The sequence below is a fragment of the Coloeus monedula genome, assembly GCF_965178545.1.
Source record: "Coloeus monedula genome assembly, chromosome: 17".
NCBI lineage: Eukaryota > Metazoa > Chordata > Aves > Passeriformes > Corvidae > Coloeus > Coloeus monedula.
Window position 1 is genome coordinate 7,898,177 of NC_138797.1, and position 18,595 is coordinate 7,916,771.

Here is an 18,595-nt window from a genome sequence, read left to right on the forward strand (position 1 = left end):
TGTCACTGCAGGTGGCACCGCGAGAGAATCCGGTTTATGAGGCACATCTGGAGCGGGCAGCGGCCTGGTCCCGGCAGCTGCACACCGGGAGCGGGCTGGGGGTCCCTGTGACCGGGCACCCAGGGCGGGCTGGGGGTGCCGGGAAGGCTCCTGGCACCGCAGCCACCGCCGGACCTAACGGGAGCCCCAAACGCCGAAGGCGGGATGAGGGGACAGGCAGTGCGGCTCGTTACCGCGGTGAATGATCAGCTCTAATTAACGAGCTCGGTGGGAGGCTGGGCCGGGGAGCGGAGCTCGGGGGTCGTACAGAGCGGCCGGGCCGTGGCAGGCAAGGAAATCCCCGGTGCCCCGTGCCAGTGCTGCCCCAAGGCCGCGGGGCTCCGTGCCGGTGCCGCCCCGTGTGTCGGGCCGTGCCCCATGTGCCGGTGCCCCGTGCCGGCGCTGCCCCAAGGCCGCGGGGCTCCGTGCCGGTGCCGCCCGGTGTGTCGGGCCGTGCCCCATGTGCCGGTGCCCGTGCCAGTGCTGCCCCCTGCCCTCCGGCCGCGCTCACGGCACCGCCGGCCCCGCCCGGCCGCGCTGACCCGTCCATGACGTCACTCCCGTGTCCGGTGCCGGGGGGTGACACACGTGTCACCGTCACCGTGGCGACGCGGCCGTGACGCACTGCGCCCGCGACCCTCCCCGGAACGGGCGGGCGGCGCGTGCTGAGCGCGTCACCGGGGGCGGCGGCGGCGGCGGCGGCGGCTGGACGGGCCCGGGGCGCCGCCATGGAGAGCGCGAACCAGGGTACGGGCTGGGGGCGAGCGGGGGCTGCGCTCCGGGCGTGGGGCGCCTGGTGGAGGGGGGGTCTCGGGCACGGGGGGAGCCCGGGGACGGGGGCGCGGGAGCTGCCGCTGCCGTGATGGGGGACGCGGCCCCGGGAGGTGGGAGCGGCCCCGGGGATGGCGAGCGGCCGGGGATCGCTCCTTGGCGCCGCTTCCCCCGCCGGGCCCCGTCCCCACCCACGGTGCCGGGCACGGGAGCTGTGAGGCCGCGGAATGCCCGGTGCTGCTGCCGGTTCCGATCGATGCTCGTGGAGGAAACTCCACCGGAGGTTTCCCTTCCCGTCCTCGGCGCAGCCCCTTCCCGCAGCTCTGCCGCCCCCCCGCCCTGCTTTGCATAACGCACCTCGCCTGCCGCTTGCTTATTCAGTGCCCTCTGCTCCTTGTCTGCGACAGATATCAACCTTAACTCTCCCAACAAAGGTCTGCTGGCGGATGCCATGACAGATGTTCCCGTGGATAACGCGGCCCGGGGCGCTGCGCCCGAGGGATTGACTCTGGCCGAGGAGGAGGAGCTGAGAGCCGAGCTCGCCAAGGTAATGGGGGCTCTGTTTGGCAGCGTGTGCCTTGGTTGTGTTCTGGGAAAGAACAAAGGGGAGCCACAGGGGTAGGACTGGGTTTTTTGTTGCTGGGATTTGTTTTTTAGGTTTTTAATTTTGCAGTGCTACCTCTAGGTCTCTCAGCTAATTGTTAAAGTGCACAAAGCTGGCAGATACTTCAAACACTGCGGTGTGTTGTTTGCTCTTTCCCAGAACAGCCTAATTTAGAGCTCTAAGGGAATAAGTGGCTTTTGATGCCATGAGCTCAGTATAGGATTTTAGCTCCATGTGAAGCGAGAAAACACTTCAGGCAAATGCTAAGCAAAAGAAAGCCACTTTTCCTTAGGAAACTGAAACATTGGAGCACTTAATGTGTTTTTCTTCCTACCTTTTTCTCTTAAATATTTTTTACACTCTACAGACAACTGGTTTTGGTGCCCATATGCTTTCGAAGAGCTGAGGGTTTGTAATGTAACATCCTAAGGTTTGAGCACCTTCTGGGGTTTAAAGGTCAGGTTATCATTTCTGTCTGAAACGTGGCTGAAGGTAATTGCAGCTGCTTCTCTGTTGTCCTTTCCTTCATGTGAGAATCTTGTGGTGATTCTTTGACTTGCAGGTTTTGGCAGGGGAGGACTTTGCTGCACTAGGTGGTCACGCAGGGCTTGCTGAGCTGCAGCTAAGGTAGAAATGAACCTGCTCTGCCTGGAAACAGCTCCAGAGTGCTTTGAAAGTGTTGTAAGAAAGATCTCTGAGGAAAAACTCTTTGCTTTAATGACATCAGAGGAAAAGAATCATAAGATAAAATATTAGCTAACGAGGTTTGGCAACTGAATCACGTTTACTGTTGAAATTACAATACAAGGAATGGGTTCTGTTCATCTCAGTGTCACTAAGTCACCAGTTCAGTGACTTGTATGGAGGTGGAGTCTGAATGGCCTCCCATCCCAACACAGTTCATGTTGAGTTGAATAATTCTTTACCTGATGTTCTTCCCAATTGTTAAAATTAATGTTAATGAAATGTTGCTAGTTTCGAGGGAGGTAAAAACTTGTTTTACTTTACGGTGTTTAACTAAACTGTGATTTAACACAAACCTCTGCCTCTCTCTAAGGTTGAAGAAGAAATTGGTACTCTCAGGCAAGTTCTGGCTGCCAAAGAGAGGCACTGTGGAGAGCTGAAGAGGAAGCTGGGTCTGACTCCCTTGGATGGGCTGAAGCAAAACCTGTCCAAAAGCTGGCACGATGTCCAAGTTTCCAACGCGTGAGTATTGCTTGTGATGCAGCTGTGTTTAACTAGGACTCTGTGTGACACTTCCCAGCAGGGTATTCCAGAGCTCTTTGGAGTGGCTGGAGGTTTTTCCTCTGATGGATTTATAGAGTAAAAGACACTTAAAAAAAAATTATGTCTGTGTAAACTGGACTTTCATGTCTGTGATCCAGATAAATTGTTGCTCGATGCTCTTTCCTGTGGTGTTAGAGATCTGGATCACACTTACTGGTTCAGTTTGCCTATTTCTGCCTGCTCTTTGAGGCACAGGCAGCTCCTACCTTGTTCTGAACTCAGGCTCAAAGAGAAGTGCAAGCAGTTTCACAGCTTGTGCCAGTTCAGAAGCATTCCCTGGGTTGTATAGCCTGCACCTCCTAGGAGAAAAATCTGTGGTATTAGTGTGCTTCACCAGAGTCATCTTGTCCTAAATATGTGAAGTGAGACTGACTGTTCCTGAACAGGCATTAAGGGTGTGGTCACTGCTATGCTCAACAGTGCCAAAAGGAGGGTCCATGAGGTAAGTTTGTCCCTGCACTGGGTGTCAGGGACTCTGGGTGCCCATAGAAGCATCTTTCAGGCTAAAAAGTCTCCTGTAACTTAACTGGGGTTTGGAGTTATTGACAGCAATACTGCAGAGCAGATAATTGAGCTGTTCGCTTGCTGTTTGTTCTTTCCCTTTTCCTTATCTTCCCTCCTCTGTCCCTGCCCCATTTCTGTTATTCCTTTGTCACTGGAATCTGTGTCATTGTCTTCTAAAAAATGAATATTAAAGTTATATTCATTAACACTTTCTGTTTCTAGTTATGTGAAAACATCTGAGAAACTTGGAGAGTGGAATGACAAAGTGACACAGTCTGACTTGTGAGTGCCTCGGGCTCCTCAGCATCACCTCCTTGTTCCTTGCTGCCTTCCCCGATTTGTGCTGCTCCTTGTTCTCCCAGGCATCAGGGCTTGCTTGGGAGCTGGAGGCATGGTGAAGCAGGGTTGTTACTTCTAGGATGCCTGGCTTCCAGCTATAAACATCCCTCAGTTGCAGAGGAGATGAGTAAATGTTACTGCCATCATCTCTGTCATGGTCTTGCTATTGCAGAAGAAAAATTCCAATCAGTTACCAGACCACAATTTATATATAAAAGAAGGAGGGGACAAAACTTAACCACAATTTCCCTTCAGCTGGTAATTGGAGATTAGTCTGTTGTTATCAGGTGTCTTATTAGTAAACCTCTGTCTTTACTCTGAAACTATTTCTCTTCTCATCAGGAATGTGGTAGGAGTCAGTTTGGCTGTTGCCTTTCTGTATGGCCACCTGGGAGAGAATTGGCCATACAGGTGCTTCCCTCTAGCTGGAATTAGGGGCTGTGCAGCTGCCAGCGTGTTCATGAGCTTCTGAGCCTGCTGCATTGATGTGTGACCCTTTTGCCAGTGTCAGCACTAGAAAGCCATGAATTTTAATCTTTGCTGTGTATCCGAGCAGGTGACAAATGCAGACAAAGAGCATCTGGCTACTTTTGCTTCTGGAATATATTCTTTAATTATATTAGACCTCCATTGATGGTAGACACGAATCATTGATTCCTGCTGCATAGCTGAACCTCAGGAGCCCTTGAGTGTTTTCTGTGCCGAAGTTTCTCTCCCTTTGTCTTGTGTTGAAGGAGATAATTTAGCTAAGAGGAAAATGTGGATTGGGATCATCACATCATTAGGCAAGGTGGCACTGATCTAATTGGGGCAAATGAATTCTGGGTGATAAGTCCCCTCCTTTGAGAACCTGTGTGCTGTCTGAAGTGGGAGCAGCCACCTTCTGTAGTGTGTGTGTTCTGTACCTCCAGTGTTAGTTCTCACAACCCCTAAGGTACTGGTTTTTTGCAGAGTTGTGTAGAGAAACATGATTTCTAAAGATCAGAAAAACAAAAGTTTATTGTTTGTCTGGTTCATGCTGTATTGGTAAACTACAGCTTTGGGTGTGGCAATCTGATTTTTTTTGGCCTTAAGCTCAGTTCACTGCTCTGTGCTTTTGCTACAGACCAGCAAGAGAAGATGTAGGAAGAGAGCAGAAGATGCAAAGTCTGTCATTTCTTGACACCTTTTAAACTGCAGGCTTTGTTTCTTTGTGCTCAGGGTTTGAACACGCTTAAACAAAAGAAACTGGGGCTTAGGTGTCTCCCTGCATCTCAAACAGCTCTTTTCCTTTTGGCTGTACCAGAGAGGCTGAAGCTGTTGTCAGAGAAATAAAGCCTCTGATACTGTAAGTGTAAAGAGTCAATAGTAATGTGTAAAGTGTCAGAAGAAGCATCTGTAGTGAATCTTGGAGCTGTCTCTAACCTCAGTTGTGTTTGTAGATATCTTTCAGCCAGCAGCACACTGGAGGACTGGAATGAAAAATTAACTCTATCAGAAGCGTGAGTGTCTTAACCTTCAGCCTTAACAAATGCTTTCTTCTGACAGCTTGCTGCCACTAATTGTGCTGCTCCCCGTCCTCTGCTTTCACTAGATCTACTTGGACATTTATCTTTCCTAGCTTTTACTTTTTTAACCCAATAAATGCCTCTGCTGGGAGAGGGAGCTTTTCCTCAGGTCAGTATCCAAGTGATTCTCTGTAAATGCCTGCCTGCTCTCAGGAGCTGACTGAAACCCCTGGGTAGCTGAGACCTGTGTGCTGCACATTACACCTTTAGCTGAGAAGTGTAATAGCCAGACTGACTTTCTTGTTACCCCAACATGCTCTGCAGGGAGCAGGAGCTTTGCTTTCTGCTGTGGTACCTGATGAAAATAGAGCTGGGCAGCTTCCTGTCACATTGGGGCCACAAATAGACTCAAACAGCTTAAACCTCACAGCTGTTCTACTCCAGTTGTTTAATGCAAATCTCCCTTAGACGTGCTTTTACTAAATGCCTGAAATTAAATTCTCTTCTGGACTAAATTATGGAAGGATTTTATGGAAGTTGGCCTTTGTCCTTCTCACTGCGCCTTTCCCACAGTATGTAGGGCAATCCCTTACAGTGCTGCAGTGGGAGCAGGTAGATTGTGTCGTTGTTTTCAGAGCTGATTTCAACTGTGGGAAGGTAGGTCTTGGGTGTGAGCCAGCTTTCCTGTTCTCTGGAGTGGGTATGTGATGCAGTCCTTGGAGCTGGCTGGTTATCAGCAGCATGTGTGAATGCACGGTTTTCTTCATAGCACGGGTGAAAGAGGAGCAGAGATAAAATTTAGGAGTTGCAGATAAAACTTTGAAGTATGCAGGTCTACTTTCAACTGTGTTCTCTAGATTAAGAAGCTGTAAACTGTCACTATTTCACTTGCTAAATAGAGTGACCTTGGTTTTTGTGCTTGCTGACAGTGACTGACTCCAGCGGTGTTTAATCAGAGTCCCTCCCTGGGTGTGCCTGTTAGAGTAGAAAACTTCTGGTTCTGTCTGTTTCCTTGTACTTCATAAGCACCAGAAATGTGGCGGAAACGTGCTTTTTGTGGAGCACTTAGGGCCTGAAGAGCTGTGGCACCTTAGCTTTCCTGCTTGCTTTGGCACTGGACAGAGTGACAGTTGGTGCTGGCAAGGTCGAGACTGATTGAAATAGAGATGTGAGGGGCATTGAAAGATTCCAGCAACATTTCAGAAATCAATCAGAATTTCTACTTCTCTCTATTAAGTTCAGTGAGTGCAAAGAGGCAAGTTCAAGAAGTCCAAGGGTGAGGTTTTGGGTTTTTTTTATGCAAATGCATTGTCTTTTCTGTTTCAGAGCTGCTCTGCTCCCTAGCTAACAAGGCTCTTGAGTGAATTGGGAGTGGACCTGACTCCTGACCTTATGGTGCTTTTGTGTGCTGTGGAATTTCCTGGTGTTTGCCATTCCTGGCCACAGACTTTCCCTCTGCAAGCAATACATAAACAGGGCAGAACCCACCCCAGTCTGTTCCTAGATCCGCTTTCACTGTAACCAGAGTGTGAGGTGACTGACACGGTTTGTGTCTTTAGCCAGACAGCTCAAATGGTGATTGCTGGATAAAAGCAAGTGAGTGGAAGATGGTGTTAATGGATAAAGGAGGATTTGAGGGTGCAGATTTCACTCCTTCCTGTCAGGGTTTATAGGAGAGAGATGCAGTGAAATGTTGGAATACCGCAGGATGAACAGCACAGGGCAGAGATCATCTCTGTGGCTTCTGCTGCAGCCAATTGCCTGTGAGTAAAGTGGGGTATTAGCCAGAGCTTATATTTATTACTCTCAGATTTGGATTATTCCATTGTGCTTTGTGCTGGGGCTAAGGGAAGAAAGCGAGTGCTTGTGAATTTACATGGAAAACCAGGCTGTGGCACTTGTAGGAGAAGAGTTGCAACTTCTAGGTCAGGGCTGGGTGTAGTTAAGTTGCATTAAAGTCTTGTATAAGCTGGTCCCTGGCTGTCACAGCTGCAGCTCCACATGTGTGTCTGGTGGCAGTTCTGGGTTACAGAGCTGCTCATCTCCCTGTGCTTGCCTGGCTCTGCCTCCTGCCTGGCAGCAGTGAGGTGTGTATGTGTGTGTGGGAGCTGTGGGTGCAGGACTGGGCTGGCCATCTGATCCAGCTGCTGCTTTTTTGTGCTTCCAAGTTTATATTTAATCCAGATTGTTCCCTTGATCTAGATTGCTGTGCCAGCACAAGCAGTTGTGCTGGAGGAAGGAGCACACTCAGGCAGAAGCAGCAGCACCTGAGTGCTTGTTCTTCAGTTACAGTAAAAATTCTCCTGTCAGGTGTGGAAAACACAATTGGAAAATCTCTGGCCTTTATCTGCTGAAGCTGGGCATAATACCTGGAATTTTGCAGTGTGAATGGCACGATGGTGTCCTTTGAGGCTGTAAACCATTCCTCAGTGCTGAGCTCTGAGTGCCAAGCAGACCTAGAGTCAGCACTGCATACTTTGGTGAGCACGAGGTTTTCGATATTTGTTAGGCAGCTGTAAATCAAATCCCATGACAGGGCTCAGCCAGGGAGGAGCCTGGCTGCTGAAGGCAGGGATTGAGATCCTCCTCAAGCACCGTGGTTGCACTAAGAAGGCAATCCCTGTGTGAGATCAAGCAGCCTTGGTGCTGATCAGTTCACTCCTAAATTGTGCTGAGGTGCAGAAGATTGTGCTGTGCAGAGGCAACGTTGAGGCCTTGCTGTTGGGGCACGCTCAGGTTTTTCTGGAACTGTTGACTTCAAGAAGAATTGGTCTGAAAAATGTGTAGGTTATAGAGAATTTTCTTTCAGGAGCAAGAAGAGAGAAGGAAAAACTGATGCAGTTTTCCCCTTTTCTGCCTAAGTCTTGTGTATATTCATGATTCAGAAATACTTGGCTGTGATATTAAAAAAAAAATACTGAACAAACCAACATGTTGTAATTGGAATTGCTCAAGTCCAGTTTGGGTGCTGTGGTGCTGTCCATGCACTTCTGCCTAGAGAGAAGGAGATGTGAGTAAGTCATCTGTCACCATGGTGTTTGTAGCCAGGGGAGCTCAGGCATGAGAGAACATTAGGCTGTTTATAATGCCCTTCTCCTAAATGTCCTCACCAGGCAAAAAAATAATCTCAAGCTGAAATACTTGGAATAAGAAAAGCTTAAAATATTGAACTTGTTTTTCAGCCTGAGTCTTTTCTTTGTAGTCTGAAGAATGACATAAATCTAGATGTTAATCATCAACTGTAGAATAGTTTAGAGAGAACGAATTAATGAAAGTGACACAAAGAATCTTTGTTCTTGAGATTAGTCTCATCTGAAGGAAACAAAGATTCTCAAGTGTTTCAAGCTCAGGTAGAAATTCAAATATCAGCTGACAAATAAAAGCTGACTTCTTACCTATTGTGGTTAATGGTAACTGATAGGAAACTTCTCTACCAGTTTATTTCTAAGCTGCTGCTGTAGAGCTAATGCCAATTCCTGCATTTCTTTTCTGTATGGTGATGATGGTCTTGCTTCTTGCCTCTTTCCTCCGAAACATAACACCACAACAAATGCTATGGCTTCCTCAAGGCTGCAAGGATAGTATGGAATGGGTTCCTGGATTTATTTTCTCCAGGACACCAAAAGATGGTTGCAGAGCGATTAGGCTACAGTGCTGTGGTGTTAGACCTTCCATTTGGAAAATTTGTTTTGCTTTGGTTTTTAGCAAATGTTTGTTAGATTTAAGAACATATGATCAAAAGTGAAAGGTGAGTGTATGGAAAGGTTAATCCTATACTTCCTGCTTTTGTAAAACTTCAAATATTTGAATATATGCAAATCTGGAAGTGGCTCTTTCAGTGAAGTCAGTGCAGCTCACTAACCCAGCTTCTTTCCTTTAATATGGGGTCCTTTTTCAAAATGGGGGGGACACTTTTGGATCCAACCTGTTAGTTCAATTTATGATTTTTTTCCATGTAGTTATAAGAAGACCCAGGAAACCCTTTCCCAGGCGGGACAGAAGACTTCAGCAGCCCTTTCCAATGTAGGTTCTGTTATCAGCAGGAAGCTCGGTGACATGAGGTAAGATTTCTGGTTTGCACTCTGGTGCTTTGATCTTGGTTTCAAACAGGAATGGGACTTTAGACAATAACTAGGCTTTATTCCATTTTTCTGTTTAGTTGGCAGCACGTTGCTGTTGATGGACTGCCACCTTCTGTGTGGCCCTGTGCACTGTAGTTTAGGACAGATTAAGCATTTACTGAAGATTTACTGAGGGGATAAGCCTGTTCTAAGGCATTTAAATTTGGTTTGGTTTAGGAGAACTGACCAAACATTTTTAGCAGCCTTCTCCCTTTTACTGTCATGTGGATTCACTGCAGCTTTTATGTCATATGTAAGAAACTAGAATTAAAATTTCCCTTTTCCATTCCTTACTGGATTATGGAGGTGTGTTTCCTCAGTGTAACTGCTTTGGATTAGAGAGGGGTCATCCCTCTTGTGCTCTGTTCTGATTAAAAACAGAAAGGGCAAAGTCTGTTTGCTGCATTCCATGTGGTTTCAAGCCCCGGGTGTTGACATTCCATGGAGAAGGGCAGTATGTCTTCCAGGCACAGTTATGTCATGTTGGTTGGAAAATAGCAATTGATTCAGAAGATTGTGACAACACTGACAATTTGTTCTGTGGTTGGGGTTATCTCCATTCCTTAAGTACATGACCACTGAAATAATTGCAAATATAAACCTCTCCAAACTGGCAAGAGGCACAGGTTCTCCTGGCTGAGGTTCTTGCTCTGTGAGTTTCTCAGCTGTACAGAGCTCAAGGTTAGAATTGGTGATTTACCTGCTCAGAACTTTAAGCTAAAGATTTCTTCCCCACTAATGGTAACATCCACTTTTTTCATGCAGAATCCCTTGACCATGTTTTTCTTGGAATTGAGAGCTACTTCTGGATGTACAGCCTGTCTAGGTTACTAAGGGAGGATTTTTAGAGCTTGTATTTAACGTGCTGTCTCAGACCTTGGATTGAATGGGTAGCTGTCGTTCTTTGTAGGGAATTTCCTATTCCACTGTGGCTGGGAGTATCTGAGTGGTAAGAACTTGTTGGCCTCTAATCACATAGTGCTGATTTATTCTGATTCTGTCCTCAGTGAGCTAGTTACTGTGTTCCTGGAGGGTATTTTTTGGTGTTTTCAGTAGCTCACATCTCTGAATTTGGCAGAGGACTAGCTGGCTTCCTACCCTTTCCAGCATTCAAGTTGTAACTTTTCTTTCCTGGAAACTCCCTAGTCTGCTGGAAAAAGAGACTTTCATGTAATCACAGCAGATTACAGCTACTGGCACAAGATGTGGTGGGAACACATTTTGCCAAACTGATAAGTGAATTTGGGGCCTGGTGTCTGCAGTCTGGCCAGGCTGTTGCAGCAAAGGAATGGGAACTGTGCTTTTTTTGGGACCACACGGGGAACTCCTGAACCAGGGTTGCCACTGGCAGAAGCTGTTTTGACAGGCTTGCTCCTGCCTGTTGTTTTTTTATCTGGGAGAATGCAGGTCATGCAGCTGCCGAAATGTTTGTGCCATCCCAGGAGCAGGTGATGGAGAGAGGGGATACTGGGGTGCTCTCCTGGTGGCAGAGCTGGCCTGGCACAGTCACTGTGACAACTGGCCATGTAATCAACTGGCCCAGGCACGAGGCACGCCTTTGCAGCAATGGTTTTGCTCAGCTTCAACATCTGCATTCCTTTTTATAGCTAATACCTTGGGTGAGGTGTTATGAAATAGAGGCAGCTTCTGTCTTATCACCTGGGAATCCCTGCCAAAGTTATTTCAGCAGGATTTGTATATGTGGCCCTGTGGGGGAACACAGTAATGATTTTTTTTTTAAGACTTTCAGTTTTTCTCTGCATATATAAACAGACTTCTATCTCCTGTGCTGCATCCAAGTCTTCCTATTTCTGATTCTGAAGAAGGTTTAACTCTGAGCATAAGGTTTTGCAGGAACTGTCCCACTTTTCACCCTTGCCAGGTGAACTCTGGTGTTCTGATATGTGATCAGAGCTGATGAGGAGTGAAGTCTGTTGTATTGCTGTGATCACTGCTCTGAATGAGTGGGATGATCTCTGTTCCCAGAGAAATTTCTGTTACAGGCCTTGTAGGCTACACTGACCTCCATTACTGTACTCTGTTATTTTTCCTTCTTACACTACAAATTCACTTGTAAAGCGAGTTTATTTTCCAGCACTGGAAGTGTTGAGATAACAGAGGGGATTTCCTTGTTTAGTCAGCCTTCACCGGTTGATAAATGCAAGGAAGGCGTGATGAATGGGACAGAGCCTCCACACACTGAGGGCATGGGCCTAATTCCATTAAAAATGCTTGGACCAAATTGCTTTTAAATACAAGTAACATGTTAAATCTTTAGACTTGTTGTAGTCTGGTCAAAATAATTTTGGTGTGTGGATTTTAACCTTGGGAAGTTAATGCTGTAACTGTGTGCTTGCTGCATTAATGCTCTACTGGATTACTCTGAGGGGAGAAAATGTACCTTCGTGACTGGGATATTTTAAAGTCTTGGCCTGTTCAGATGTCTCTGTTATCTCCACCTACAGTTAAAAAGTAAACTGGCTTTTAGACATTCTGTTGCTGCATTTTACTGATCCCAGTAAACTGCAGAATTGGAAGTGTTTTCTTTTTGTTGCCTTGTGGGTTTGTCCACCTGTGCACTTCATGGTGTCTGATGAAGTTTGCTGCTGTACATAATGCTACAAGCAAATTCATTATGAAATGTTAGCCTGAACCCGAAGTGCCTGCAGATTCTGGAATTTAGGTAAACTTTCAATCCCTATGGAAGGAGGAAAAGGGTTACTGCTAGGTCCAGGCCAAGATACTGAACAAGAAACCAGTGCTTGTGGTATTCTGTATGGAGCAGCATGGTGCATGGATGTGTTGTCTGTGTTGTTCTCCTTGAAGCAAGAGTAAGTAGAAAGTTAATTTATTTCACATGCAAAGGCAGCATTTCGAGGATCTGCCCTGCCAAAGAGCTGACTTGGATATATGGGGAAATGAAACCACAGAGCCCAACATCTTTGCTCTGGCTGTTAGGAAAAGCCCTTGTACTCGTTGCCAAGTACTTCACATCCAGCTTGCCATGACTGCTTCCTGCTGCAGAGACAAAAATTATATTTAAGTGGAATAAAACACTGCTCTGGCAGGAGAAGCTCCTTTAGAGCATCCTGGTAATCTTCCTAATAGAAGTAGGAAACCTCAGTCTGTTGTTTCAGACTGCTGAGATGCTACTGTATTGCAAAATCCCAGCCTAAAAATGGGCAACCAAGTTACAGGGTAAACATGATACCTTTAATCTTTTCTTTATTAGCCTGCAATGCATTTGTTGTTTGAGCTGTAACTTTGAGATTTGCAGGCTTGGCAGGATAACGTGCAGGTATCCATTGCAGGTTGCCCTTACGCAAGTCCTCACCAGAAGTCTGAGCAATGCTGTCTTTGTGTGAGAGACCACAGGGGGAAATGGGGGAAGGAGGTATCTCTAGCAATATAGCTGGTGCTTTGTAAAACCTTCAGTTTAGAAAAAAATGCTTAAAAAACCCATGGGAAAGCAATGGATGGGGGTAGGTAAAATGTTTTGGTTTGCTGTTGCACATCTACTCCTTCCCCTCCCCAGCTGGGTTCTAAGTTGATGTAGGTGGTGTTATTGCTCTTAGGGAAACAGCTTGTCTGGAGTTAATGAAAAGCATTTTTTTTGCTTGCTCCTGTGATTTATTTTGAGAGGCTTTCTCCTGGGTAGTTGACTTTGCTGTCCCATGATTTTGTGACCGTGTCCCTGCATTTGGTGTTTAACTCTGCGCAAGTTTCTGACCATTTCTTCCTTTTTCTCTCTGCTGCCTGTGGCCTCTCCCAGGGCTCACTCCATCTCACATTCCCTTAGGTAAGATACTGTTCAAGGCTCTAAAAGAGCATTTGTTTCTGTGCCAGGCCCTTGCAGACTTTAAAGGGGAAGCTGGTTATTTAAGCCTTACCTAAACTTTTGACACAGATTGAGAAATCTACAACAAACCAATGCCCTGGGATTGACTTTTGTATCACAGTTGCAGTTAAATATTGGCCATCCTGTGTCTGGAAAACTAATTCTGGGCTGCAGCTGTTAAATAAGGGGAGAGAGGGCTGGCTCCTACCACTTGGGTTGTCCACAGCAGCCTGTGTGTGGACAGGGAGTGCTTCAGACCCGGGGTTAGGCTGCTTTTGCAGAGTGTCAAATTGTCATTAACGTTTTCCTCCTTGTCCTGAATGCTTCCGAGCAGCGGCTACTCCATCCGCCACTCAATAAGTATGCCAGCCATGAGGTAATGTAGCACATGCCTGTGTATCCTGAGTGGGGCTGGGGGGAGGACAGCTGCCTCCATCACTGCTGGAGGGTTTGTTCTGACTTGTACAACTGGCTCCTTTCTCAAGGAGGCCCCTCTCCGAGCATGGATTAACCACAGCCTGCAGTTTGACTATTTAAAGGGTTTTTTAATATCTCTTAAGGTCATTAGCACCTGTCTTTTCTTGGACTAAGTGCAGTGTTGCACCTCTGCCGAAGTCTGGTTGAAGCTTGCAGCTTTCAGATGTCCCTGAAGGGCAGGATTACAGTTCTGTCACAATGTATGGCACAGCCATTGCTGATACCAAGGTGAATCCTAACGGGAACCCTCTCCTTGGCCTTCCCTCAGGGTGCCTTGCAGGAGAAGTGACTGCCAGGGCTGGACAAGGCCCACAGAACTCTCTGTTCATCCTCTTTCCAGATCAGTGGAGGTTATTTTATGGCTGCAAATCTAAAGCAATTCCTTGGAACAAAAATAACTGAGATGAGGCGAGTCATCTCCCAGCCCCAGCGCTCCCACAGCCTGGCCTGGGGAAGCAGCTCTATGAGTAATTGCCTGGTCTGGCAGCTCAGTACAGAGCACTCCCTGAAATCCTTTGCCAGTGAAGCAGCTTGTTGGGTTGTCAAACAATTGACCTGGTTTTCTTTGCTAGAAATATGAAGTGCTCTGATTAATTCATTACCTGTGATTTTCATGAGCATTTCCTGATGCAAATGATCACCCCTGTAGAAATAAAGCTGCTGATAGGTGCAGTTACATGGCCCTTGCCCTTTCTCCCCATGGGATGTGATACAGGAAACCGAAGCCTTTGTTTTCTCAGCTTTCCTTTCCACTATTTAAAACAAAATGTTTTCAGTTGGAAGTTTTTTAAAGCTAAGAGCTGATTTCTTCTCTACTTACTGTGCCTTGATTCCTCAGTGAACTAGGGCTTGTTTCCCTCAACATTTTAGCTTGAGCAATTGAATAGATTGCACGTGGTGTAAATGTTTTCCTTCAGAGTTTAGATGTGGTGTTCTTGCCTGGCGTGCCTGAGAGATTTGTGCCAAAGGCTGTGAGGAGCTGGAAGTGTTCTGGGTGATGGTGTCACTGCAGGGGAACAGCCACAGAGCCCAGTCACACTGTGCCATTTGATATGGTTAAGAACTAACTTGTCTTGATTTGTTGTTTCTTTCTCCCCTCTTCTTTCTTCAAGGAATTCTGCAACCTTCAAGTCCTTTGAAGATAGAGTTGGGACCATAAAGGTAACAGTCTGCTTTGTCGTGTAAACACAGTGTGTGAAGCCTTGTGCAGAAACTTTAATTTCTGCAATGTTTTTCTTGTAGACTAGTATTCGGGCAAATGGCCTCTCAGATATGTGAAGTCTTGGCTACAGTAGGTGACCTCGACAAGGGGGAATTGACTTGGTATTCCCAGTGCTGCTTTCTTGTTGTCCTCACTCTCTTCTCTCCTTCTAGTCCCGAGTGGTGGGCAGCAGGGAAAACAGCACTGATGGCCTCCACTCCCCCTCTGGAGCTGGGGACAAGCCTCCACAAGACAACGCTCCCTTCTAGACCTGGATGTGTCTTTGCACGGCTGTGCACAACTGGAAGAGCCCCCTCCCTCCCAAACCTTCACCACAGCAACAACATGCGAATCCAAGAAGGGGCTGAGAGCCAGTCAGGAGAGATCCATCCTTCATTCATAGACACTGCTGCTGGATCCAAGTCAAATAAAGAGAATGCAAAGTTTTGTACACAAATAATATTTTACACTAAAGTTTGTAGATTAAATGTATCACTGCTGTCCTTTTGGGAGAGCGTGTAAGCTGGAGTTTCCTTAAAGTAGCTCAGAAATGCCACTGCTGTAGATGAGAACAGTTTTCCCTTGTCTGACAGAGCTTGGAGCAGATACATAGCCCTGGGCAGCATGAGGAGGGCAGTAACTGGAGAAGCCAAGTGCATGGGTACCTTAGCTTCAGCTTCTGGCTCCCTGTGTGGGCTACTCTGGGAGCTTGCAGGCTTCTCCTGTTACTGTTTTCTCTGGCTCTCATTGGAGCTGTCGGGTAAATGGTAAACAGTTGGGTTTTTTCCTGGGCTCCTAAAAGGTAAACTTCACTTAGCAGCTGCCTCGTTGTTACACTAATGCTCTAGCTTTAACAAAACTAAGAATCTTTATTTTTAAATGCAATGAACTTTAAAGAAATAAAGCTTAAAAACAAACAAACAAAAAGCTTTGGCATCATATTAGGGTGATGCTCCCTTGGACTCTGAAGCTGAATTGCAAGCCTTACATCACCTTACGCTTTACTTGTTTATGATTTATTTTCTGTAGAGAAGACTGCAAGGGTTCTAAAGCTGGTTGTTGAGCACTGGAGTTTTGCATCATGCAGTCATAGCAGCATGTTTATAAAGCCAGTTCTTGTGTTAAATTCAGTGGTGCACTCTGTTTCCCGAGTGTATGAAACTTGCTTCTCCCTTCTCAGCTTATCCCTTTGTTTTGGCGGAGGAATTTCTGAAGGCTGGAATATGGATACCATTGGAGGGACTCTGCTCTGCTCTCCGAGGGCTCCTCCAGCTGGTACATCTGGCTGTGACTGGATGGGTTTCTCAGTTGAAAGCCCCAGCTCTAATTTTGTTTTACAAAACTGGCAGAGAGTCATGGCGCTCACCCAGTCCCTCCAGGGGCTGGATGTTTTGCTCTTTTGATGTCCAACTTCATTGCTCAGGAGCTAACAAATTCCAAGTTTTCTCCTAGAGGCCTGATCTTATTCTAGGCAAGGTGCCTCCACGTAGAAATACCTAGAGTGAGCAATTCTGTGCCTTAGAGGCGAAGTGGGACTTACTCAGGTCTTTAAACTTATGTACATATCTGGGTAGTTTTTAGTGGTTTCACCCCGGAGGGACTGAACTGCCTCTGATCCTTTAGAGAAGCAAGTTTTGACACTGATTTGATTAATCTCCATTTCTTCCCCCCCTGCTCCCCTCCCTCTGCAGACCTGGGGACATGGGATGAGATGTTAGTGGGCAGATGTACTAGGCCGTAGGTAGAGTGTAGAGTGTCGTTCACAGGCACTCTTCGTTTGACTGGAACTGGCCTCCCTGTGAGGAACAGAGCCAGTGAAATGGAGACTGCAGGAGCTTGGGTATGGAACTGTTTCTCTTTAAGATAAAGACTGATGAAACTTGTCAATAAAGGATTCCTTTGGGAGAAAATGGGGTGAATGTCTTTGTCTTGTTCTGTCTAACAGCACTGAAATCCTCTCTTGGGTGCACGTTACAAACTCGTCAGGTAAATATCAACTGCCTGCAGCAGTGTGAGGTGAGAAGCAACGGAAATATTCCATCCTATCCCTGTAGCTTCTTGTCTGCTGGCTCTCTGGATGCTCTCTCATGAAGGAATGTACTAAATAGTATTTACAGTCTGATGTTTCCTTTCCAAGATGCTGGACACTGTTCCCAAGCTGGTTCCCGAGCTGTGCCTGTGCTCGGGGCTGGGGAGCTGCAAACTCCATCGCTGGTGCTGCAGGTGAACTCCAAACTTCCTCACGCTGTTTTCCTGACCTGGAAGCGTGGGACTGCAGTCCTGGCAGTGACCTTGGCAGTGGGAGCTGAGGCGGGAGAAACTTCTAATGTGGAAAAGCTGCAGCTGTGGTGCTGGCGTGGCTTGGCAGCATGAATCAGTTGCCTCCATGGAAGCTCTGGCAGTCAAACAGCACGGCACGGGGGGAGCCATGGATGGATGGCTGGAGCTGGGAGCTGCTGGCTCCAAGTTTAAAAGGGCAGTGCAGAGCAGGCAAATAGGTTATGGAGAGGCCAGCAGACATCCTCAGTGTGCTGTTTTCAGAGGAAGGATGTCCAGCTGGGCTTGAGGCATCTGCTTGGTGGTGCAGGTTTGATTTTGTGGTGTTTGGGTGTTTGTTTTGGAGGTTGGAGGTATTTTTCCTACATCACTTCTTAGGTAAAATTACATCTCTGCAAGTGGGGCTAAAGACAGAGGGATTGGTATGAGACCTGATCCTGGAGGAGAGATGCTTCTGGGAGCACCTGGGCTGCGGTGATGAGAAGGCAGATCGCTCCATCCCACAAAAGCAGATAAACAGCAGAATCAAAAAGTAACTAACTGCAAAAAGTAGGAAGGAGCCACTTTTCCCTGCTGGCACCATGTCCCAACCCTCAGCCAAAACCACGGCAAGTGTTTCTTAAGGAATTTGACATTAATGCTGTGAGAAGGGCTGCACAACCCCTCCAGCAGTGGGACCCTGTCTTCATCCCGGATGAACGGGCAGTGTCCAGAGCCAAGTGCTCACCCCGGCTGCCAGTCTGGGCCCACTTGCTGCACCCCTGTGGGTGCTAGGGTGGGCTCAGCGTCTTTTCTTGGGTGCAGATTCTGTGCAAGATCCAAGGTCAGTGCTGGGGAGCTCTGCAAGTAGCTGGTGTTTTGGAGGGGGAAAGGTGCAGGAGCTGGGCTGGGAATGGAGCTGGAGCAAGGAGAGGGTGTGGGTGTGTGATTCATGGTGATGACTCTGTTGGTAAATAGGATCCAACATCATTCATCTCTTTAAAACATGAGTCAGAGGCAGCAGACGGGAAAGGCCATTAGAGCCTCACGGAGAAGCCACACGTCAGCAGGGCCATGCCGGAGTGACGGGAGGGATAACTGAAGCAAGTGTCCCTGCACTGACACTGGAGTCACCACTCCAGGGACACCTGCTCCAGGATGAACTGGATGGGTGGAAGTTGTGCTTTTACCCAAGGCTTGGAAATAGCCATGTTTCCCAGGGAACAGCCAGGAATGCCAGGAGCAACTGGGAAAAACAGACTCATGAGCTTAAAACCCCCTCTTTTGCTCCAGTTGTAAGCACAAAGGGAACCGGCTCTGCACTGAGCTCCTGGGGACCCCAAGGGCTGGTGCCGGGCCGGATGGGTGGGGTGGCAGGATGAGATTCTTGGAACAGGGGCGGAGGTGAAGGTGCTACCCAAAGCATACCTAGAACTGGGGGTCGGTGTGCGGGCAGCGGGCTGAGTGCCCGGACAGCACCATAAAGGCAGTGCACCCCCAGGCCTACAGCACACGGGTGCCTCCGGCTCCTCCACTGTCCCGGCCTGACTGCAGCCTCTGTACCTCTGCCCCCAGGCCCGCAGACCCCTGTGTCACTGCCTCCGGACCCAGCGCTGCCTGTGCCACGGCCACCAACGCGTGTGGGGAGCTGCCACCAACGCGTGTGGGGAG

General features: G+C 47.7%; 1 protein-coding gene across 3 annotated transcripts; it reads left to right on the top strand.

Moving 5' to 3' along the window:
• The first annotated feature begins 648 nt into the window (after positions 1-648).
• Positions 649-16,578, top strand: TPD52L2 (TPD52 like 2). 3 transcript variants are annotated; one of them, XM_082292696.1, is made up of 9 exons: positions 649-786; positions 1,218-1,357; positions 2,472-2,620; positions 3,428-3,487; positions 8,991-9,092; positions 12,925-12,951; positions 13,325-13,366; positions 14,580-14,628; positions 14,842-16,578. In XM_082292696.1, the coding sequence occupies exons 1-9, from the start codon at positions 768-770 to the stop codon at positions 14,935-14,937; spliced, it is 684 nt and encodes a 227-aa protein (XP_082148822.1). In that variant the 5' UTR covers positions 649-767; the 3' UTR covers positions 14,938-16,578. The 3 variants fall into 3 exon arrangements, with proteins under 3 accessions (XP_082148822.1, XP_082148824.1, XP_082148823.1); XM_082292697.1 differs by having other exon boundaries at positions 677-786; positions 1,245-1,357; XM_082292698.1 differs by lacking the exons at positions 12,925-12,951; positions 13,325-13,366.
• The last annotated feature ends 2,017 nt before the right edge of the window (positions 16,579-18,595 follow it).

Coding starts and splice junctions, on each gene's coding strand:
- TPD52L2 (XM_082292696.1), top strand. Junction 12,952..13,324: donor TCCATCTCACATTCCCTTAG/GTAAGATACTGT, acceptor GCTTCCGAGCAG/CGGCTACTCCATCCGCCACT. Junction 14,629..14,841: donor ATAGAGTTGGGACCATAAAG/GTAACAGTCTGC, acceptor CTCTCCTTCTAG/TCCCGAGTGGTGGGCAGCAG.